Consider the following 24596-nt stretch of genomic DNA (forward strand, 5'->3'; position numbering starts at 1 on the left):
ATGTGTTTCATATAAATGTTATAGTTTTATAGAGACATCTAGATCAATATGTGCCACACTTCATTTAGTTACTTGACAAGTGAACAGCATGTATTCAACTGAATGCTAAACAGAATTTTGTATTTATTATCTTTGATTTATTATGACAGACTAGTTAAAGTGAGTTTTTTCAAGTTCTTTATACTTATTCCAATAGAATGGATATAATTTATTTCAAAATAAACAGGCAAAAGATTTGCCTTTCGTATTGTGTCCTCTGAAGGAAGAACCATGCAAAGATCCTTTTTGAAGAATCCTATTCACAGTGGATCTGTTTTCATTTACAGTACTATTTATATAGATTAAGTGTATGTTCTCAATTATCTCATGCCAGAATTCTAATTTTTTTTAACTTTTGTTTATTTATTTTTGTTTCTTTCCTTAAACTGTTTGTATCTGTGGTATCTTTGGACCTTTTACCACATTTTTGTTTAGTTTATAAGAAGCTAGTGTATTTTTAGCAAATGTATCGTGTCAGTTCTTGAGTGGAAAAAGATTTTGTAGTGTAGAGAATTTCAACTATATAGAATCACAACTGAAATCAACTGTGTAGAACTGTACTGTGTCACTGTAATTAGCTTTGAGAATGATAAGTATATATGGCAGAGAATGGATTAGTCTGGTTTTATTGGTTGATAGAATATGGCTCCTGATAAGCTTTTGATTCTCTGTAAAAGATTCTGTTTGCAGGATCACCGTCATGTGATATGGATTGCCATTGCTATCTTATGCCAGTTTCACCTGTGATACATGATATCAGTAACTATTACTTAACAGAAACCTTAATTCTCCTGAATGCTTATCAGCAATAAAAATAAGTAAATTCCTGAATTGTGGTTTACAGTATTGTAAATGAATTTCTAAATTTCATTTTTAAAGAATGAAAAAAATATATAATTGGAAATAATAATAATTTAGCTGAGTACTGTATTACTTTTGAGATTTTTCATAAACAAAAGCTTAATGCAGAGGTTAGACATTTTTGTTGACCCCAAATTATTATTACAGTATTTTCTGATCAACCAACTCTAGCTGAAAGCAAAAGATATCCAGTATGTTGGCTTTACTTAAACTCTTACTGCGTGGAAGAAAATGAGTGATACATGGGAAGTGAATGGTTATTGGAACAAAAAGAGAAAGTTATAAATCTTCAAGTCATATACAGGACAGGTTGGAACAAGGTATCCAAGTTTTCTTAAGTAATGTAGCTAATAACACTCTTGGCAAGCAGGAAATCTGGTTTCAATTTCTTCTACTTTTAAGCAAAAATATAATTTACGTTAAAAAGGAGGTATTTGGGGGGATTTTTCAACCAAAAATTAATGCAAGTGTCTCATCAGAAAATATTGTTTGAAAACCAGAAGGTTTTGTTGCAATCACAGCTCAGGACACTGTCTTGCAGTATATAAGGACAGCAAAGAAGAGAAGAACAGATAATGTCCAGCCCCAAATCAGAGTGCTAAAAGGAAACCATGGTGCAGATGCTTTCTGACATTTCCAAAAGAATCAGTCCTGATGCTCATATGCAAGAGTATTTGACAGCCAAACAGTTTATTTTCACTGGAGCAGATTGCTATGAAACCCTACTAAATGAGAATTGTAACAGGATTGAATTATTGTACCAAACGCATCTGCTTTTAGCACGAGGTTTTTGGAGGAGATAACCTTTGGAGGTCTTTTTCAACCTGAATCTTTTGATCCTTTGAAAATGTCTCCTATAATAGAATAATTTGGGTTGCATTCTCTATCTGGCTTGTCGTTTTTCTCTTCAGTTTACCCATATTTTTAAAATGTAGACTGTAATTGACGATAGAGAAGAACCCATATGAAGTGAAATCTCCCAGGAAAGAAGTAAATTTTCTGCATAGGAATACAGTGTAGCACAAGAGCATTCAAGAAGAGCCCCTGCTGAAGCTAATGGCACAGGATCTGTATAAAGCAGTTGTCTACTAGAAGAAATTATTTCTATTATGAAAAATAATGCATCAGCTATGGAAATGAAAGGTTCAGTTTCTTAATTAGTAATAGATGGAAACACTTGAAGAAAATAATACACATACACATGAATATTTTTAGCTGCCGGATGCCACTAGACAGAATTTCCCAATATGTTGGTGTAATATAGTGTATCAAACATAGTCTGTTCAGAATTTAGATCTAATAAGCTACTCAGGTTCTAAACATCTCTTCAGCATCTGAACTTTCTTGTGTTTTTCCATTTACATTGGTATATTGGATGGAGATTCATCACAGCAAATCCTAGTGCTTGAAATCGTATTTTACCCTTCTGTGTTGAAGGTTATTATCCTGACCTAACTGTGTGTGCAATAACACGTGCACACACAGTGCTGGCAGCTCAGGCAATTGACCACTAGGGAAACCGAGGAAGGGTGCTTCTGAAGGGGAAAATATAGGCATGGTTTTATCCAGTACAGAGACTGCTTCAAACTCTGCCAAGCTGCAAAGATCCCAGAGGAAAACTCTTAAGGACCCCTTGCACCAAAAAAGGATGAGCTAATATATTTTATGTCTTGTTTTCTGATGTTGTGCTTACCATCTCATAAAATGGGAAGGCTTTAACTCAGGGATTTTTGTGGTTTTACGTGTTTACAGTCTGAGAACTCAGTGCTCTGTACATATACACTGCACCAAAAACTTAAGTTGGAATTGAGCAAAATTTCACTGAAGCCAAAGCAGATACTCTGGATATAACTAGTTTAGTAATAGAAGTTCATAGTACTGAGGTCTATGTTAAATACAAACCAACAACTCAGAATCCTGCCTGCTAAAAAGAACGAAACCATTGAAGTTTTTGACAGCTGCTATTTCTAAAATTACATCCGAGTTCTGGTGATGTCACTAACTCATGCAAAAGGAGTATTTGAGTTTATCATATTTCTAAATAAAGCTTGAAAACTCTGTGCTACACTATTTATAAAAGTGGTAATAGGAGATCAATATCATAAGGTGTATATAATAGTTCAATAGAGATCAATATATAAGGTGGTATAATAGTTTATTGTGTTTTGCTTTTCTAGTGTCCATATGAACCACTGCGAAAGTAACAGTACACGATGGTGAAATTATTCACTGCATGATGCATATTACTGGTTTATTCAAGGTCAGGCTGGATGGGGCTTTGAGAAACCTGGTCTAGCCAGAGGTGTCCCTGCCCCTGGCAGGGGGGTAGGAACTCAATGATCTTTAAGGTCCCTTCCAACTCTAACCATTCTATGATTCTTTGTTCTGCATAATTATCCTTTTCCCAATGAGTTCTATGTGCTTTTCACACACATTTCATCAAGTAAGAAGCAAGAACAGATTCCTATTATAGCCCATTGCATAAGTAGTAATTGCTGCCACCTATTTGTTGTTTCCAGCCAAATAGGTTTCTGCTTTACTGAGTTTTCCACAGACCAATTATGAAGTAGGTGAGATTTGGATGGGCTACTTCTTACTCATGGAATTACTTTGCTTAACATTTGGCAGCTCAAGTGCCAAATAAGTTTGTGAAATTGTGCTTTTGTAGCGTTTGTGCATAGGTTATATGACTGTAATGAAGCTGACTTTCTGTTAGCTCTGGAATTGTATCTGTGCCACCTTGTTCTTCCTTTTGATTTCTGTGAGCGATGTGGGAATTGGAAGTGTTAGCAATAGGCATGTTGAAGTCGCTCTCTGTCTTAAGCCCATGACAGTACTGAAAGCTGGGCTTGAGTTTATTCCATGAAGGAAATTGTGAGACAAAGTAGGATATTCTAATCATAAATTTTTGGACTTTGCTTTACAATAATAAAGGAGCAAAGCTCCCTTAATCCAGGAAGAGTGCAATTTCCTAGGCTTTTTCTTCAGCCTCTCGGAATTTAAGATATGTAGAATTCAAGAATGTGCATGTAGATATATATTGTGCTTCCATCTTACATGGTCAGATACATCTGTTAAGGGAAATGTGGAGTGATAGGGACCTTTATGACATGACAGTTTGTACAAATTTTGATTGTCTAAGCAATCTTGCAATGGTGCAATAAATAATGATTTCTTGTTATAAAGTACTCTCCTTGTAGGATTTATGGTATGAAAAAGATTTCTTTTTTACTGCTTATGGCCTATAATTGGCAAGGTTTGTGCAATACATTTCATTGGCATAAGTATCTACTTTCAGCCATGGATAAATATCGAATCATTTTAGGGAGATTTGCTGTCGCATTATGTCATAAAACAAAAATTTAAGCAGTAAATCTCAGTATAGGAGGTAAAAATGTGAAGAAAGATGTGTAAAATAAAGAAATATGACTTTGAAAGTGACTGGCTAATACAGTGTATAAGCATATATATATATATATATATAAATGATGCCACTTATTGTTAAATGTGTAATACAACTTGGCCAAATGGTTTGTTAAAAGTAGTCTTTGCAAGTGAGAGTGTATGTGTATTTGCAATTGCAAAGCACCTTTTGGAAATGATGTTTTTGTTCTCTGACTTCATGGAATAGGATCTAGAGAAACATCAAGGAGACACTAATGCTCTTTTTTGGCCAATAAATTAGTATTTCCTTCGTTGCTGTCGTGCTTGCTCATTTTACCTTCTTTGCAAGATTAACTCTGATTTTTCTGTAACAGGCACATAGTTGTCTGTGGTCACATAACACTTGAAAGTGTGTCCAACTTCCTGAAGGACTTCCTGCACAAGGATAGGGATGATGTCAACGTAGAAATCGTCTTTCTGCATAAGTGAGTAATCTTTCAAGATTCGTCTTATCATCTGTTATTAAAATTCATTAAATTAAGCTGTATTTTTGGGGGAAAGACAGAGGATCTTTAAAGCTCCAAACAACCATAAAATTAAAGTTTGCAATTACTTTTCTTAACGATGTATTTTGAAAATAGAGTTGTTTTCTGCAATTTTTTTATAGCCCATTGCTAAGTGTAGGTGTTTCAAGCAGACAGACTTCAGACACAATTGTTTCTATTGTAAGGTAGATAGCTAAGCACATTGTTGAAGTAGCAACAGAATTATGAAATTAAAAATATTGAAATACTAATAAATAGATGTGAGAATCTTTCGTGGCAAATATTTCTAGTGAAACTACCAAAATTGCTAACATCAGTAAAATTAGTGAAAAATACTGTTTGTAGTATGAACTTATGCTACCTGAAAACATATTTTCACCTTTGATTTTGCTCAGAAAAAAATGTTTATTTCATATTGCAAACTATTTATAAAAAGAAAAATGTAGGTGCAGATGAAAATGAGATATATTACTTTACAGAGATAATGAAGATAGAAAAGAAGTTCTTGTCACTGTGATAATTAGTACTGCTCTTTTACCCATATATACCTACTTACACGCAGCCTCTTGTGTCTTTCTGCTGTGGGATTTGGAAAGGTGTCTTAAGGTGATTGCTGTTTGTTGCAGGCTCTGTGTTACATGTAATACAACATCAAATAGGTGTGCTTTTGGGACAACCTGTTTGAAATAGCAGCTACACAGAGAGTGTTACACAGAGAGACAGTGTGAAATGTCTTTTCTGCTCTGGAATGGCATCTGTTTAGAGGTGTTGCAAGCTATGAATGAGTAATATTTTTGCATTTAGCACCAGTTCTGCATTTTTCTTCTTGTCAAGGAAAATGATTAAAAAGTTAAAGAATCATTTGTGATGATTCAACTGGAAGCTGAAAAACTAAGAATCAGCAGCACTTGCACAATTCTTTTTATCTAGTCCTTTAAAATTGAACTAAAGACTTGCACAATTTTTTTTTTATCTAGTCCTTTAAAATTGAACTAAAGATGATATCCTCAAGCAACTATATTGTATATTTGCTTGTTCCCCTCTCTAAGTAATAACAAGAATTGACTGTCAGAGATGAGCAAAGATCCAGTTTTCCACAGTCACAAGGTATGGTGATAGGAATCAGGAAACTGCATATGCACATGAAGGGAGTTTTGCACCTGGCTACTTGTTTGTGCCTACTTTCTTCTGTACCTTCACAGACAATTTTTTGCATGCATCTGTTTTATTTTCTTATTAAATTTAGCATCTGACATGACAATAATCTCATACACTTACTGTGTAGCTATTACATCTCTTCTGTTTTAATGAGTGGCATCAGAAAAGGTGTTTACAAGGTTGGTACCACATTATATAATAGATTGTGATACATTTAATTTTCTTTGTTTGTGGCAAAATGAAATGAGACAGAGAATCACAACATAATAATGTATCTTTTAATCATAGTTTATGAAGGCCACAGGGTCCCTGCAGAGTTCCTTTTCCAGCTTTTAGTAATTTTGCACTGAGTGCTCTGATGCAATCAGCTCTTTTGAGAGTGGTGGGTCCAGGCTGAGATTGATTGTCTTACTGGAGAATTTCTGTAAAGAATGCTGTATGAGGAAGCTTTCAAGCATTTGCACCAATTCTTCTGGGTTCACTTCTGTGAAAAACTGGCAAATGATGAAAATGCAGAGTAGAATAATGTAATGGGCCAGAAGCTCTATAGACAGAAGGAAGTGAAAGCAATATTGTATTTGACTTTAAAGTACTGCACACTGCTCCCACACCACAGGAAAAGCATCAGCAGAAGTCTGAATACCTAAAATAAATAAAAGGTTTGGTTTATAAATGAAGGAAATGGGGCGGTTACGGAAACTGACTTCTCATTTTCTCTTGTGTTTTCTTCCTCTTCCCAATGCAGTATCTCCCCTAACCTTGAGCTGGAAGCTCTTTTTAAACGACACTTCACTCAGGTGGAATTTTATCAGGGTTCAGTCCTTAATCCCCATGACCTGGCGAGAGTGAAGGTAACAGCTCTGTTGTTCTGTTCTGCTATTTGACTTTTTTTAAAGTACTCATTGCATTATTTGGAAAAAAACAGTAAAGCTCCTCTTCTTGTAACCCCAACATATTGTTTTTCCATCTCTATTAGCTTGCCTAATAAATTATAATATATATCCTTATAAACCTTGTTTTCCCTATATCTTTAGATCTTCAAAGCTACAGTAATGCTGTGACTTAAGAGGCATTGACTGCCATTCCACTGAGCTCTGTGAATTTTTCTCTGGGGTTTAGTTCAGGAGTCTATTTTACATTAATCGTTGATATAATAGAACATTGTCTTACAGTAATTGCTTAAAATTGTCTTACCTTCATCAGAATGATTGGAAAATAATTTTTCACCTGTCAAACCCTTTTTTCTATTGTCTAGAATCCTAAAAATAAAACAAAACAAAATTAAGATTTTTGGTAGGTACCTAATATGAGATGGTTTTATTGTCTAGAATTCTTTATGGTAAATTATTTTGTACTTTTAAAGCAAAGCATGAAGCCTATATAAATAAAAAAAAAAAGATGGTGAGCTGTCAGATATAGCACAAACTCTTTTATGTTTCTTTTTTTTTTTCTTTTTTCCTAATGGCATGTAAACTGGCTACTTAAGCCAAGAATATTTTAGTGCAATCATAACACTTTCTGGAGAATTAATCGTGTCTTTGGTCCACTTGGTCTGTAGAAATTGCTTAACCTTTTGTAGCTCAACACAAACTGTTTCAGTTCATCGAAACAAAAGGTTCTAATTATGACCATAAAATTGTGTGTTGGTATTTTGTGTTCTGTATTCCACCCTTCTTTGTGTTGGTATTTGGTTGTATACACTGAAAAATACTTTTGTCATCTGCTTTCAGTTAAGTAGAGCTAAGATTTGTGTGAACATAGAGGTCCTGTGAACAGATCAGTTCTCCTCGTGCTTTCTAAAACTGATGCTCAGGTTCTAAATTGTCAGTTTAGCCACCTTGTCCTGTCTCTAAGAGGAAAGTTCTTAAATTCCCAAAGAAAGCTGAAGGACTTGTGGGAGCACTGTACCTGTGTGCCAGAAACTTCCTATGGATTTAGGAGTCTAAATTTTAGTATCTGGTTACAAATACCTTCATGCCTCAGCTGATATAAGAGTCAATAATTGAACTACTGAGCCGGTCTGAGCATTATAAGCAGCTTTCATGAAATTGCTATGTGTATATGAGAGCTGTTATCATCACAGTAAGTCACATTAGCCGTGTAACATTTTTGATTAGCAGTATTAAGAAGTGACTTTCACACTCATGATGGTGGTGTTGGATTCCATAATACTTTATGATGAAAGAAGAGCTGGAAAGAGAGGTTGCTATTTATGTTTTGCTTTTTCTTTGGTGTCTCAGATAGAGTCAGCAGATGCGTGCCTAATCCTTGCCAATAAATACTGCGCTGACCCAGATGCTGAAGATGCCTCCAATATTATGAGGTAAACACATTCATTTTTAATAGGTTTTTGATTCTTAACTCTGATTAGCTAACTTCTGGTGTCCAGATAAGCTATAGCCACACACACACAGCTTTATTGCTGGTCTCTTGCACTTGAAGAACATTGAGATTGTCTCAGAAGTTCAGAGATGACTCAGAAATTCAGAGATGAGGGTGCCCTAAATTCAGCCTGAACTGTTTAAATTTAGCTGCTTTAGAAAGCCTGTGTCAGAAGAGACACTTTGGCACACAATCTTTGGTACTCAGTCATTTTGCAAAACCTAGAGTGTAAGTATTTAAGTATTCAGAGCTGAACACAGCCCCAATAGAAATGAGGGGAAAGGGAATGCAGTTATGTTGTGGTACCAATGTGTTACATGAGTGCATGTGCTGTGTGGGCTGGTGTTAATGATGGGACAAAAGGATCCTTAATAACTTCATACCTCATTGCTCCTTGGTATATCTGGTTCTACAAGTAATTCCATTGCTTGGGGGAAAGCAGCCAATACGCTTCATGACAGTGACAATACAGTGGTCTTGGCTCCATCCTCCTTTTTTACACTGAAGACCAAACATTTCTTATTTTGATTTACAAGGCACTTAACACATTAGGGACCATCAGATCTTGTCCTGCTTTCCTCCTTATATTCTCTGAGGGAAGAAGACGAGTCATTCAGTAGATGACAGCTAGAGTTACAACAAAGCTAAGTTATTCCATTTTTTGTGTTTTGTTCATACAACCCTAGTCCTAACGAGGCCAGTGTCTCCTTTTTAAGGTTAAAATGTCAATTGTTGATTAAAACCTCTAAGACAGAATTGGCTAGCATTGCGGGCTGATTTTACTGGCCTTTTAGATCTTTGTTTGCTGTGAATTGAAGGAACAGGAGAAATTAATAAAAGAAAAAAAATTCATAACATCGCTCTTCCGAAAGAAGTTCACTGGGTGCAAGAGACCTTGACTGTCTGTGGATGATGCAGGACTTAAATATGCATAATTTCGTTTTCCAAACATGCTTTTGAGTTTCAATGCAAGAAACTTTATTTTGTCATTATTTGCATAAATACATTAGAAATATTCCAGTTGCACATTAGTGCATTCTTAATCGATGTAATACATTTAATGTAATAACATGCAAAAGTGTTATTTTGAGAGTGGAATTCTCTTGTGTTTTCTCACATTTAAATGAATTTACTTCAACAAAATGAGATGTTTAATTAAATAATTCAGTAAGAAATGGAAAATTAGAAGGAAGACTTGTTTTCTCCTTCCAAAAGATAACATAAATTTAAATCATGCATACAACTTTGATTACCTGTTTAATTTTCTAGCATTGATATGCTTCAAAGTGCAAGCCAGAGCAGTAGTTTGCAAGATACTTTCTGCAAAACACCAAAGTAAACAGTTATGGCATTCAGAGTTTTATGAGACTGGTGATTCCATAATAATTCACATTATTTTTTGTTTTGATGGTTTTATCTTCTTCTTCTACCTTTAGTTTGTATATACAGAACTGATTTATGGCCTTTTTTTTAATTTAATTTTACTCAATGCTTTTTTTTGATTTTTGAATTGGCTGTTCCTCTCTTCATAACATGTTATGAATCCACTCGTTTCTCAAGCATTTTTCTTTGCAGTCACCTTAAATCTGTACACACTTGTGTCTATCTTAGGCTCATTAAATAATTAAGAATGCAGTCAAGCTGCAAATTATGGAATTAGCCCCATATTTTATAAATTCAGAGTTCAGATATCAGTTTCAATATTGAGCTTTATGGAACAATCCATAAAAATTAAGATGAATTTGCATGTGGATTTATGTAAAAGAAAATTATTATTCAAGGTGTTTAAATATGATGAATGTCTAGCAACTATAAATAAATAATATGTGGTGGGGCAGAAAGGGATTCTTTTCAGACATCATTGAAAACCATGATCAATGTTGTTGATCAAAGATGTGAAGATAATCACTGAAGATGACACAATAATTGCAAGTGTATTATTTGCTTAACAGAATGACTACAGTGTCTGAGCAGAGCTGCTAACACAAATCTCTTTTTTTTTGCAAATTCCATAAGAGTAAACCATTCAACTGAATAATTCCTGAAATGTGACATTGTATAATAGTAGCTGATGGTTATTAACCTAATTTGACTAGAAGTAAATATTGCATAGGTCTAACTTCAATTGTATGCTTTACAGCCAGATGAATAAGAGGGTACAGTTTTAATTGTCAGACTTGACAACACAATAAAGGTATTGGGATAAGTTATCCAAATATCCCACCAGCTACAAGTTATTTTGTTTTTTCTTGTATTTTTTAGAGTTATTTCAATAAAGAATTATCATCCGAAGATAAGAATTATCACTCAGATGTTGCAGTATCACAATAAGGTAACGTGGCAACCAACAGTGTCTCTCCCCAGAGTTTTTTGCTACATTTGCTACATTACCTTCACTCATACAATTTTTCTACCTCCACTAATAATAAGCATTTTACTTTCCAAACAAAACCCTCCTACTAAGCCTTGTCATGTAATCCAGTTTCAAGGTAATTCCATTTTATCTATATATGCAAGGGACCTTATCAAAATCCTCTGACATTATTAGTTGCTTAGGGTCTAATTTGCAAAGCTTACGGTGTCTGTAGTTCCTATTGATTCCAGACAAGCTTTAACCACTTGGGTTCTATGAGTTTTGCTCATTTTGTTACACTGGAGCTACCCAAGATGGATCGGTGGCCTCTAGGCAAGTCATCTGAAGTCAGTTCTTTGTGAATACTTACATTTTTCTTTCCAAACAAAACCCTCCTACTAAGCCTTGTCATGTAATCCAGTTTCAAGGTAATTCCATTTTATCTATATATGCAAGGGACCTTATCAAAATCCTCTGACATTATTAGTTGCTTAGGGTCTAATTTGCAAAGCTTACGGTGTCTGTAGTTCCTATTGATTCCAGACAAGCTTTAACCACTTGGGTTCTATGAGTTTTGCTCATTTTGTTACACTGGAGCTACCCAAGATGGATCGGTGGCCTCTAGGCAAGTCATCTGAAGTCAGTTCTTTGTGAATACTTAAAAAAAAAAAAAAGTATAGAATTATTGTCTTATTGGAGATGTGTTGTGATTTTATGTTTTTGGCATGACAATGTAGAACCTGAAATTGCCAGGCAGCAGGTACAAAATAAATGTAATTAAGTGTTTTTTCATATAAAGCAGACTTTGGTTGTGGAATTTGTTCCTTAAAATATTGTGGGGATCAAAATTATAATTCTGCATTGGAAAGGAATTTGGCAAATTTTTGATGGTAAATCTGTCACCTTTAAACGTAATGAAGTCAATCCATTCAATCCTGAAATGAGAAAGTCTATAAACTGCTGATTAACAGGGCTAGGAAGAACATAGAGAGGGCAGACTACTCATATGTGACCTGCTTCTTTTATTATTTTGAAAAGTCTCAACTAGTGACCAGTGTTGGAGAAAAAGCTTGGCTGGGTCGACCTTCATTCAATGAAATACAATAATCCTGGTGTTCAGAAGATTTGACTGCTCACAGGTCCTTATATCTGTAACCTTTGGCCAGAACAAGAGCAATTACAGTTGCTTGTGATGCCCTCTTCCTGTACGTGAATAGAAGGAGCTTGTCTTTTTATAGAACAAGAGCAAGGTGTTTCTCTGCTTTAAACAGGTTCCAGAGGATCTTTCAAAAACTGCATTTTTTCCTTTGTATTTCTAATCAATTTGTCTTGAAGAACAGCTTTTATCAAAGCTCTGAACTGTGAGATTAATTTATGAAGGGAAACAAGTGTGAAGGCCTCTGTGATTCCTGATGTCCTTACACATTTGTAGAAGGTGGATGGAAAAGACAATCTGATAGAGTTATGCCGATAGCTGAACAATATTAATACCTGTCTAATTGACCAGTGTCAATACTGCAGGTCTGTCTTGGTCAGCTATTTTCATTATTCTATTTTTAAAATAGCAGTCTTGGGAAAAAGTTTTGATTTTCACTGAATCAAGTGCTGCTATCCTTCAGGGTGGAAAGAATGAAATAGAAAAGACAGAAGATGTTGTTTACCTTATTAAATGACAATGTCTTGAAACCTTTGCAGCTTCAGACAAGTAATCTAAGTTGCATTATATTCCTGTGTATTATTTACGTGCCTTATCAGTCAGAGAGTAGCTCAAAGTGCTGTAAAAAGGAAAACACAGAAGGGGAGGAAAACTTTACAACGTTTGGTGGTTCATTCGGGTGTGAGGATAGGCCTGGCTGAGTGTCACAGCCAGGATATGGCTCGAGAAATGTAAGATTTTGTCTATAATAGGTAAGATTGGAACATTTCTTAGCATAGACTTAAACTCTAAAATACTTGGAGTGATAGTCTACCCAGAAAAAGTCAAGCCAGTAACAAAGAAAATAATTCACCACTGTCTCCTTCAATACTGTACTGTATTTGAGGAAATACTTGAGTTCTTCACCAGTGGGGTTGAGGGTTTTTTGTTTGTTTTCCAGGCTCATCTGCTAAATATCCCAAGCTGGAACTGGAAAGAAGGGGATGATGCAATCTGTCTTGCTGAGCTCAAGCTGGGTTTCATAGCCCAGAGCTGCCTGGCACCGGGCCTTTCAACAATGTTAGCCAACCTCTTTTCTATGAGGTCATTCATAAAGGTAATGTCTTGTCTCATTAGTATGTATGAGTCCACAATTCAGTTTGTCAGAGAGCTGAGTAGAGAACATGGTTCAAATATGAAACAGATAGGAACATATTAACAGATTTTGTAAGACAAAAAAACCCAAAACAAAACAGCACACACTTACATACAAAACTGCTGCAAATTGGGCAATGAGCCAGGTTCTGTCAAGTTATGTTTTTATTTTTATTCAGCAGGTGTTTGGCCTTTAAATCATTGTTCAAAGCACCATCCCACCATCCATTTCTATGGAGATACTTCTGGTGTTTTGTGTTTTGCTTTGTTTTAGAGAAAACACATGTTTATCTATGAGAAAAGCCCCTACTGCTAAAACAAAAATATGATTTACACATGTCCCGTATAGCAACAAAATACCCAGAAAAAAGGACTGATCATTTTGGTCTTTTACTTCAAGTGGGTAGTGGACCTCTGACTGTGAGAGTAAATAAGGAACATGTGTTGGAACTGAAGCCTGAACTTCCTACAGCATCATTCATGTATTTGTTTCTCCTCAGTCAAAGGCTCTTTTGGATTTATGTGGTAAAAGTTTAATCCGGTTATTCCTAGACTTCTATGACAGCTGTACTAGTTCACTGCAGCAATCAGTGCATCCTTCCTTCAGTGCCTTTCTGGGACACTGATTCCAAACATAAAGGATGGTCAGTTCCCAATCCCATGAGTGTTATTACTGGGACGGGAAACTCTGGAGTACAAGGCAGGCCATGGTCCACTTCAAGTCTGTTGTGCAAGTAAGCAAAAAAGAAAAAACCTTATGTCTTCAGGTGAGAAAGACAGGATTGTTCATATATCAGTACAGGCCAGTGAGTCTTTATTTGCTTCTTATGAAGTCCTGAATTCCTTATTTAGGTATTGTTTGGAGACCTCCAAAAATTTGGAGACAGCAGACTATTGTGTATCAAAACTATTCGAGAATATTACATATAGTCAAAAAAAAAGCCAGTGACAGATTGGACTATCTCACTGATGAACAGTTTTAAGCTGAAGACTCAAGCACTACTCAGGTTACATCTGAGTATTTCTATATACGCAGAATGAGCATAAAAATAGCAATGATTTTGATTTGGAGGAAGCTATCAATGTCACTTTTGCTCTTGTATCTGTGATTATATACCGTTATAAACAGAATAAGATGCAGACTTGCAACACAAGTTGCAGAACTTGTGTTACTTCAGATGTCATCTTCCGATGGCACTGAGAGGAAAAATGCCATCAAATAGTGCATTGGGAGAATGCAAAACTCTGTTAGTACTGGTTAAAAAGATGCCTGCTACTTGACTAAGAAGGAATTGTCCTGACAAGTAAAATGCATATGGTCATTTCCTAATATCTCTAAGTATTTCAAAATCTAAAGCAAAATAAATGTACAAGAACTGAGATGTACTTATTCATGAGAATCAATTGCCAACAGCAAAAGATGTTTTTTAAATTTATTTAGCTGAAGGGATATTCTTTCTCCAAGCTGTCTCACTCTTAAAACTGTATTTGAAAGAGAAAGCTATTACTTAGTGGTGGCTCTGGATCAACAGTGAATTGTAGGAGAGCAAACACATTGATTAGAATTGTTAGAGGACTCTATTGAAAAGAAAGATGTCCATTCCCTAAAAGAACTTCTACCCCTTTTCATTTAGAGAACCGAATTTAAGTACTATCAGATGTTCATAAACCCCTTGGGCAAATGTTATTAGTGGAGTCTCCCACAAGTTAAGAGATTGCCAAGAAAATGTACTGAAACTTCTGTATTTTTAAAAAAAAATCTTGAAATGTGTGTTTGTTCCTCCTCCTTCATAACATGATTAGAAAGTGATTTAATGTGCCATAAATGTTTGGTCAGTCAAACACAACTGAACATGATTGATGGTGACATTGCACACATTTAACTCATTATGTCTTACTTTACAGCAAAATGATTTGTGTAAACAGTCTGCCCAGTATTAGAGGTAAAACAAACTCAGAAACCTCAAAATATTATATTTGTTCCTAATATTTTCCTTTTGGTTTTAGCAATGTAATCTCATGTGGAATCTTTTATGTTCTCTTTGGCACCAAACCAAACAAAAAGAAAAATCAGCTCAAAAAGATTGAAGTTCTGTAAACACTTAAAAGAAGAAAGTTTTCACAACAAATGATATGTTAAGCAAAAAAAAAAACCAACCCACCCAAAGCCAAACCCCAACTTTACACCTGTAAACCGTATTTTAATAGTTGATTCTTTTTATAGCGCAGAATGTCATAATTGTTGTATTATTAAAGGAATTGGGAGTCTGCATTACCAGAGTCTCAGAAAAAGCTGGAAATACTATACTGTACTGCAATTTCTGTATTGTTTGGATTAGCAAATGTGTACCAGAAGTCTACTCATATGAAAAACGTTGCAAAGAGCGAGTAAATAGAATAAAAGGCAGAGGTGGTCAAATTTTGTCCCTTTATAGAGTCATGCAAACCAATATGATCTAGTATTGTTGTGTAAATTAATAAAGTGTGGAATGTGGTTCTCGAGTGTAACACAAGTCCACAAACAAATTAGTTTTGTTGTTGCTGTGTTGGTAAGACAGTACACCTCATTCCACATCTGAAAAATGATATAGAGCAGTCTCAATTCTCCTCTAAGCTATTTTGAGAGCAGGAATGTTCTGTGGGCAATTTTGGCAGCTGTTGCTCACATCCACACATATGCAATGCCCACTTGTCCCATTATATTCCTTTCTAGTCCAGGCTGAAAGAGAGACGTAATAAAACCACACAGATTTACATCAGTCAGGTGCTTACCTACACTGATGAAACACATCAACTGGTTTGCTGTTTATTTTTGGCCACCTAGGCAGCTTTGGACTTTTAAAGTCTAAGACTAGGGTATGCACAGTGAATTTCTTCAAATGAAGGAGAACTTTAAAAGGGAGATGAGGAGACAATGCAACTTCTCAAAGTTCTTCAGGAGGCTGCATAATAAACTGTTCTTCCCAAAGACATTTATTCTCTAAAGGTCTGACTAAGTTAAATATTTTAATCATTGAGTTAGGAATTAAAAACTGTTGCGGTTGAAGAACATTTGCTATTTACAAATACTGTCAGTCCTTGTGATAAGAGTGATGTATTTGTCTTAAAGTGAAGTCTACCATGGAGTGCATTTTTCAATTAATCACGTGAATAAATCAACACCAATCTATCTTTGCATTATGATTGGATAGAAATACTGCTCTGTTTTGTAAATTTGAAAGTATTAAAAGTCGAGCCTGTATGCCTTCAAGTTCAAATCCAGCAAGGCCAGCATCTAAAGGAGAATTAGATGTCATAATATTTCAACAATATTCTCTCTTCTTTGACTTACTACAAGAATCTACAATAGTATGAACAATGAAAAAGTGCATATATTTCCATTTGAAATTAGAGCTAATCTTAATTAGCATATTTGATGTTTTATAAAATATACTCTCTTCATGACAATTTTAAAAAACATTCTTGCATACAGAAAGAACTGTGGGAATAGTTGGGTGAGGTTGTAAAATTTTTATGCCACTGAGGATACTTGTTTCCTTTGATTTAAGCAGACAATTGAATTGAGTAAAGAGGTAGTTGATAATTTATAATATTTAAAGAAATTAAATTATAAGACTGTAAATATAAGAAGCTTCACTCTTTGCTAGGAATGTGTGAACTACTTTCAGCCAAGTACTTATCTGTCAGATTTTGATATCCATATCTAAAGGCGTAATAAAAGCAGACATTTACATAAGCAATTTGGGTGGACTGAAAGGGCATTATAGGTGAACATGAGGAAATGTTTAAAATACACTGCTGTCAATGTACAGCTACTTTTCAATTACGAATCAAGAATATTCTGTGTGTACTTTCTTTTTATTCTTATCTATGTCGTTAGGCAAAACCCCACAATGCTGTAGAGAAGAGAATTGCAAAATTAAATATCAAGAAGCCCTGGAAGTGTTGTGAGCCTAGGGGAAGGCAGGAGTCCTTATGTTAGATGGATGTAGATGAAAACAGCTTGGCCAAGGACTCAAGAAACTTGCCCTAGTGAAGATGTTATTTTCTAAAATATTTTGTGAAACATTTCTCTACATGGCCTTCTGGTCATCTTTGAAGAGAAAGTTTTATATGTGTTTATATGTATTTTAGAAAGGAAATAGTAACAACTTTCATGTTGCTTACACAACACATTATTTATTTTTTTTATAGAAACCTTAAAATGTTGGGAAGACCGTTCAGAATTTCTGACTTGTGTGCTCTTAGCCAAAGTACTGCATACTGACAAAGTTAGACCATTAAAATAAAACAGTATCATTTTTGTAACAGAACTAAAATATTCAAGTGCTATTCTAGAAAGATAATCAGTAGAATTAACTCATTGATTTACTGCAGTTTGTAGGTTTTGTGGAGGGTTTTTTTTTATTAGTCATATAGATAGGGTTGTTTATAAAAGTAAATATATGTCTTAAAATATCAAATGGCTGATCTTCTTCCAAACATCTGAAATTATTCTCAAAGATGTTGTACTGTTTTGTTCTCTTTCCTTGGTGGTGGTGAGCTGAGCCGATTCTGTGATAGGGAGCAGACTTTACAGCTGCTTTCATTGTGCTATAAAGGAATTTTCATTTTGTCACTTCCTTAATATTTATAGAGACACCTCACCATCCTCTCCCTGTTTTTCCTTGCAAAATGTAATAAAAGATCTGAGGTCACACTACAATTCTAACGTTAGTTCTCTGTCTTGATAGTGAGGCTTAGATCTTGACAGGAGAGATTATCTAGCATTATCAGGGTTCGATATACTCAATCTTGTTCATGTAACTATTTGCGTCATTCCATGGAGAAGCAAATGGTATGAACAAGATAAATCAGTTGGGGCTACGGAGCTCCTGATAATTACATTGCCAGGGGGTAGGACTGGATGTATTAAGGGTTTAGTTTTTTTCCAGGCATTACGAATGGTTGTGCTTGCAAGATGTACATCGTTTTTTCATCTCTCTGTCACCATGTCTCACTAGGAAATTATTGTATTATGTAAATATATTGCTGATAACAACATTGTATCTGTATATACATAGAGGAGAGCAGAGGAGCATTGCAACTTAAAAAAGCATACAGATGAAAATTAGATTTCTTCTCTTGGGATACACTGTCATTTTCTAGCTATTCTTCATATAGGCTATTGAATCAGTGGATAATTTGTTTTATGACTATCTAGGAGACAGAATTGCAGTGTAACATAGCCAGGGGAAGATAACCACATGCTTACAGTACTGGAGAGGAACTTTTAAAGTATAGATTCAAGTCACTGTGGTGGTATGGCACATTCTGTATGAGGTCCAGCAATTACTTAAACTCTTTCTCTTTCTTCCTAGCTGTGATTGGAATAACTTAAATTTTTGTTGCTATTTTTTAATATTTCCTCTTAAGTTTGTAATATCTCTGAATAAAAAAAACCTACTTTCTACTGTTTGTACCAACTCATCATCCTGTGTTAACATTTTGCTGTCATGTTGCTGCAGTATCAACTTAAAGTTGTTAGTTATTTAACTTCAGAGATAAAAATAACAGAATGACCTGCAAAGCCCTCTCCTTAGGATCATGCATGGGAAGGTCTTCCATAAAGAGAGATGCTCATTTTCTGTAAGGAAAGGCATGTAGAAGTGCCTTGTTTCATTGCTTGGTTATGTGCTTGAGGTGTACAATATTTGATGAGTAAAAATAAAAGGGAATAGAATTGTCCTTGATCAATTATTGTGTCCTCATTCAACAGTTATAAGGTCTGTAGAGGCCTATGTATGAGGCTAAATGAAAACAGAGATAACATGCAAGAAATGAGAAGAGGTAAAAGGGAAAAGAATAAATGGTAGCAGGAACCCAATAGTATCAAGGATGTTTGTTGGTTATGTTTTCTGCACTGAAGATTATAAGAGAAACTGACTGTGTTTATCTGTGGAACCTTACTCTATTAAAATTCAGGGTAACTGCAAGACTCAAGGAAAGAAGTAGTGATTACTGGAGCTTCTTAATAATTGTTTAATTTCTAGCAGACCAGCAGGTGACCCTCTTTGAAATCACAGGGAAAACATTCTGGTTGAGGTGGAGATAAAATGCAAAAATCATCTTTAGCCCATTATTTTCATTATCTTAAAATCGCATTTTATAGCATCCCAAATATTACCATTTTCTAAAATTAATTCATCAACGTATCATTGTATCCTAACAGAATATGTCTTAAACATTCCAATCACTTCAAGAAGGCTAATTTAACGCTAACCAGTGTCATGAAGCTTGGTCATTGCTTTGTGAATGAGTTTGGATTTTTCTAGTCCTTTCTTGGTCCTTGACTATAGGTCTGATCTGCAGTTCCTTCCTCCAAATCAAAACCATCTGCCTAAATAAAAGAAAGCAATGGAACAAAGTAGAAAGGAGAAACACATCATGTATTTGTATATTTTTTCCAACCCCAGGTGGTGTCAATCTAAGGAAAAGCCACAAAATAGACCATAAGATAAAACATGTCCTTGCTATCATTACTCATATTTTTTACCAAGCCTGTACTTTATCTGTTTTCTGTATATAAAGAGTTGCTGATCAGCAACATTTGCAAGCTTCATACAAATCAAAGGGTTATAAAAAAATGTGATATGACTTCTCTGTGTGTGGTGGAGGATAACACAATGCAAACCCCTTTTAGCATCCCACACGATCTCTGAATGGTGAAACAATTTCTATGGAAGAAATTTCTCTTGATTGCTGGCAGCCCACTTATCAGGGAGAGTATGATTTGGTACGTCTCCGTATTGCCATTTATTCTTGCAGTTGTTTACTTCTCCAACTACTCCAACAAAGTAACTAGTTACCTGGAAACCTATCAACAAGAGAAAAAAAATAACTTACAATGAATTTATTTCTTTTTATATTTGACTGGTTTCTTAAAAAGTTTCCAATCCTTCTGTTTTTTAAAAGATTCTTTCGAAAGAGTGCCTTTTGATTAGTTTAACATGGATACATTAATACTCAGCCTGTAAGAGAAAAATGCAAACTTACATAAAATACTATACGAGTCCTGTCAAAATAGCTGTGAAATTCAAAATTTTTAATATTGGAAAATTATTTATCCAAGAGAGGTTAATGTCATACCAAATTCCAATGAAAGTGATTTTATACTCTAAAATACTATATAATAATATAAAATTAATAGTAATATTCAGTAGTATAACAATATAATACATTTATGTAATAATATGACATAATACTTATATAATCTGAGAAATATTTTATTTTGTTTAAGTTAAATCATTATGTCAAAACACACTTGTTTCTGCTTTGTGCTGTTCAGACAATGATCCTAAGCATGTCAGAATTGGTAGAGAAATTTCGAGTGGTTTAAATGAGCTGTGGATCAGGCTGTTACAGGGAAGAGGTGCTTTTAAGCTGTGAAAGAGTTTGAAAAGCTCAGCATCCTGATGATTATAGCATTTCAATACAAGCCATGTATGGACATGGTATGAAAATGCTTATTTTAATTAAACAATTAGTAGAGCTGTAGCTCTTACATCTGCTTCTAGGACACTGTGCTACTAACATGTGCTTCTGCAACCAGAGGCTCAGCTGTAATTCCCTTTCTGAAGCCTTTTAATGTGGCTGTTGCTTTATTATGTGGTGATAAATAATATAATCCTGGTTTTGCTCACTGAATTTAGTATGACATAGTACTGCATCCCTCAGTATTTCGGTACTGGCTATCCATAAAATGCTAGTTTGACATGGAATTGGTTTTGCTGTCTCTTAAAATATTTAAAGGTGAATTTTTTCCTAACATGATTTAGACACTTTTTCACAGATTATCCTGATTAGTGGGAAGACAAGAGGTCTGTATGAAGGGTACTAAGTGGCTCAATCCAGTTACTTAAGATAGGTGTTTGATGCTTATTGAAAGACTTTGTAGAGTGTCTGAGACATAAGATTTATAGATATGTCAAGGCCTGTGAAGCTAAGTGAGATTGCATGAAATATTACTAGAAACTTCTGCTTAGGCAAATATATTGAGCTTTTTGTGGTAGTCGTGTAGCATCTCTGACTTGTTTTCCTTTATACCTTCAACAGTAAAAGATCTCTGAATTTAGCAGTAAAGGTTTTGTTCGGTTTTTGTCCTAAAGTACCAATGACCACTGAAGAAATTGTTTCAATATATGTAGGTTTTCGATGTTAGTCATAGATTCAGAGAAGAAAAAAAAAATTACAATTTTAAATTATGTTTTGAGTGCTGATCAACATCTAAACAAAGTGAAAATAATTGAAACATTGTTAGAGAGACTCAAATAACAATATAATGCAGCAACTTGAGAATTTCAGAAAGAGAAATTGAGAACTTTTTTCCTGAAACTCTTTACAATCTTATTTCACCTTGTGCTGAATGTGCTTGCCAAGAATTGAGTGTATTATTTTTACATAGAATACTTGATTTAGTGACTACTCTTTCTTTTCTTTTTTTTTTTTTTTTTACATTCCAGGAAATCCTGTACAATTAAGCAATATTAATTGCCATAACAGTCTACTCACTTATTTGATTAATGTTTAAACAGTTGTTCATAAATTTTAAAGAAAGGTTTTAGTTTTACTCAGAACTTGGCATCTGTGTTTCTTTGTTTTAGATTGAGGAGGATACGTGGCAGAAATACTACCTGGAAGGAGTTGCAAATGAAATGTATACAGAATATCTGTCTAGTGCCTTTGTGGGTTTGTCCTTCCCTGCAGTTTGTGAGTAAGTACAAATACATATTAATAAACATTGGTATTTGCCTTGTCTCAAGTGAAATCTAAGGTTTCTGCAGGAGACCTTTTCACTCTGCTACAGTCCTAATGTTGCTACATCAGGTGGGATCCAATGAAATAAACATTAAAGCAATCACTGTATAGAATTATTCCAAACATTGTAATGTCTGTTTTCAGAAAAGATTTGGAATTAAGTGATTGTAAATGAAAGCATAAATGTTTTCAGTGTTGAACAAATTAATCAGCAATCCATTTAAATAGAGTTATTTATTCGTAAGTGCTGTCTTATTGTTTCTTCTAGTGATTCCTGTTCTTTGAATAGTAGTTGTCAGTGTCACTGTCTTGGCTTATATCCTATCCCAAGGAAACTATTCATTAATTGAAATTGATTTAGTGGAGTCATATAAGCAGTGTGCCATCCAGAGCTCTGTGAAACTGGTTGCAAACCACTTTTAACGAGTGAATAAGATATCATCTCTTATGTAAAGGAGAATGATTTTGTTTTAACTCCTCAGTTCTCCCACCTTTTCTGATTTTTACAGTAGCATAAGCATAAGTTATGGCATAAGAATTAGGGAGAAACAACTGTTAGACAAATGTTATCCATTTAAAAAGCTGTCTTTTTCTGGGATATTGCCATGACAGAGACTAGTCTTCAATTTGCTAGTAAAATGACGGGGGCTCACAATCCGTCCCTCCACTGTGTTAACTAAACTGTTACTAGGTTATTGAGGGAAAAATCTTTATTACTACAAGCATGAAACTTTGCCTGGATATATTGAACTAGAAAATATCATAAAGTGTTCTAGAAATATGTATTATATTCAGAATGAATGGTAATTTGTGCTGTTTGCACTAACTCCAATCTTGAAACCTAAATCTCCATGCCAAACCATTGTCAAACTTAGTTGAGTTTCTATATGAGTTCTTAGAAACATGTGACTGAGACTGTATTTGACATAAAGCTGACATTTATTTAACTGTGCTGATAGAGCTGTGATAAAATAATCAATAAAGAAAGGGCATTTGTTGAGTTTTAGAAACGTGTCTAAACTTTGGAGCTGTCCTTAAGCATTTGGTTATCTGGAGGCTTAATTAATTATGTTTTCTAGTTTAAATTAAAGAAAAAGCTGTATCTCAAATTTTCCAACAGTTTAATAACTCTATTAAATTCACATTAATTAAAGCACATTGAACATTAAAATGTAGTGTTAAATATTTATGAGTTTGGTCCATAAGTATTTTCATTACCATGAGAACTGGCTATTCAATTTCTGGAAGAACCAAAGGACAGCAAAAAGTCCATTGCATTGGTTTTTGAAGGGGAAATAAAATCAGTGGACAGGCTTAGTGTGATGAATTATTCACAGAATATACAAACATTGAGAACAGATTTTGTGATTTAGCTTTTAAAATTCATGTAGACAATGACGTTTTAAAACCCTGAAACTAAATGAGTGGCGTTTAAAGTATGGAGTACTATGTTATTATTGTAAATGCTTACACCGTGGTTTTGGATAACCTGCATTTTACTACACTTGGTACAAGCAATAATTAGGATGTTAGTAATTACTAGACAGATTTTCAAAACTCTTTATATGTAGCAGCTATGTTTCCTGTTCATACCTAGAAAACTAACAATACCTATTTTTTTAAGCAAGCTTGGCTTCTTTGTGCTTGAGACCTTCAGTAGAGCTCTTATAGGAACAATATACTAACTTAGTTTTCTTATTCCAACATGGTCAGCTTTAATGTGAGCCAGAAAGAACAGTGGAATTATAGAATTTATTTTAGCAGGATAAGTACATAAAAGTTACGAAAGACAAATATTTAGGAAACCCTTTAGCCAAGTGTTTATGAATGCATTCTACAAGACATTACAGTGCTTCCTTTGCATTTCAAATCAGGAACTATCTTGTAAAAAAAAATATATATATATTTGGTATGGGAAATAGAAAAAATCAATGTAGTGTTTTGTACTGACATTTCTTAAGTTCAATGTTTTCATAACAGACAGACATGTCAACAACCAAAACCTATTAAATATTCAGCTCACATTCTCACTACTGTCCTAGGAATGGTAGTGTTATCTACTACTGTGAGCAGCAAATTTATTTGGTCACCTGCTCTTGTTCTTGTCAGCAGCCACTGGCTGTAACTGCAACAAATAATTAACTTGTATGAAGTGCTTCTATATTTCTAAGCTGACCTGTTAGGGTTTCTTATCCTTTCACAGAATGCTGTTTATCTTACGTAAGACCATTGACTTACTATTTACTCCTCAGAAAGATAGCAAAAAGTATGCAGAGTATTGCTTAGATTTGCTTAAAAAATAAATATTCTCAAAATATATGAAAAAATATTAATAGCACTGAAGGAAGAAAGTTTATAGAGAAGCACTAAGCACTGGAAAAGTGAGTGCACAATACAGTACATTTATCTAATTGAAAACTGATCCCTAGAACAGTTTGTGACAAGTTCATAGAACAGGACACAAGTAGCATTGAATTTACATACACTTCAATAACAGAATTGGAAAATGCTTTCTAGTTATTTTAAAATAATGCTTGGTTTCTTTGTTTATTCACAGAAAGCCTACTAGCTTGAAGGAAATGGTATTATGCTAACTCATAGTTCTGCAAGTCTACGAATATCAACTTTGACTTGTAATAAATAGTCACTTGTACAGACTTTTACAATTGAAAAAAAAAATGTGTATTACAGTATCAGAATGTACTTCCCAAATATTGGTCAGAAACTGCTTCCAGTCATGCAGTTCCTCTGTGACAGTAGTTGGCAAATATTGACTTATTAATAGTGT

At 34.5% G+C, this 24596-nt stretch overlaps 1 protein-coding gene across 24 annotated transcripts in view; it reads left to right on the plus strand.

Moving 5' to 3' along the window:
* Window positions 1–24596, plus strand: part of KCNMA1 (potassium channel, calcium activated large conductance subfamily M alpha, member 1) — a 495287-nt gene that overhangs the window by 351105 nt on the left and 119586 nt on the right. For all 24 annotated transcript variants that reach the window (XM_014956257.1, XM_014956277.1, XM_014956274.1 and 21 more), the window contains 6 exons: window positions 4659–4769; window positions 6733–6838; window positions 8228–8310; window positions 10632–10701; window positions 12819–12974; window positions 21655–21764. In XM_014956257.1, the coding sequence (XP_014811743.1) occupies window positions 4659–4769; window positions 6733–6838; window positions 8228–8310; window positions 10632–10701; window positions 12819–12974; window positions 21655–21764 (636 nt within the window). The remainder of the gene's footprint in view (window positions 1–4658; window positions 4770–6732; window positions 6839–8227; window positions 8311–10631; window positions 10702–12818; window positions 12975–21654; window positions 21765–24596) is intronic.

The sequence above is a fragment of the Calidris pugnax genome, unplaced genomic scaffold, assembly GCF_001431845.1.
Source record: "Calidris pugnax isolate Ruff unplaced genomic scaffold, ASM143184v1 scaffold196, whole genome shotgun sequence".
NCBI classification, from domain to species: Eukaryota; Metazoa; Chordata; class Aves; order Charadriiformes; family Scolopacidae; genus Calidris; species Calidris pugnax.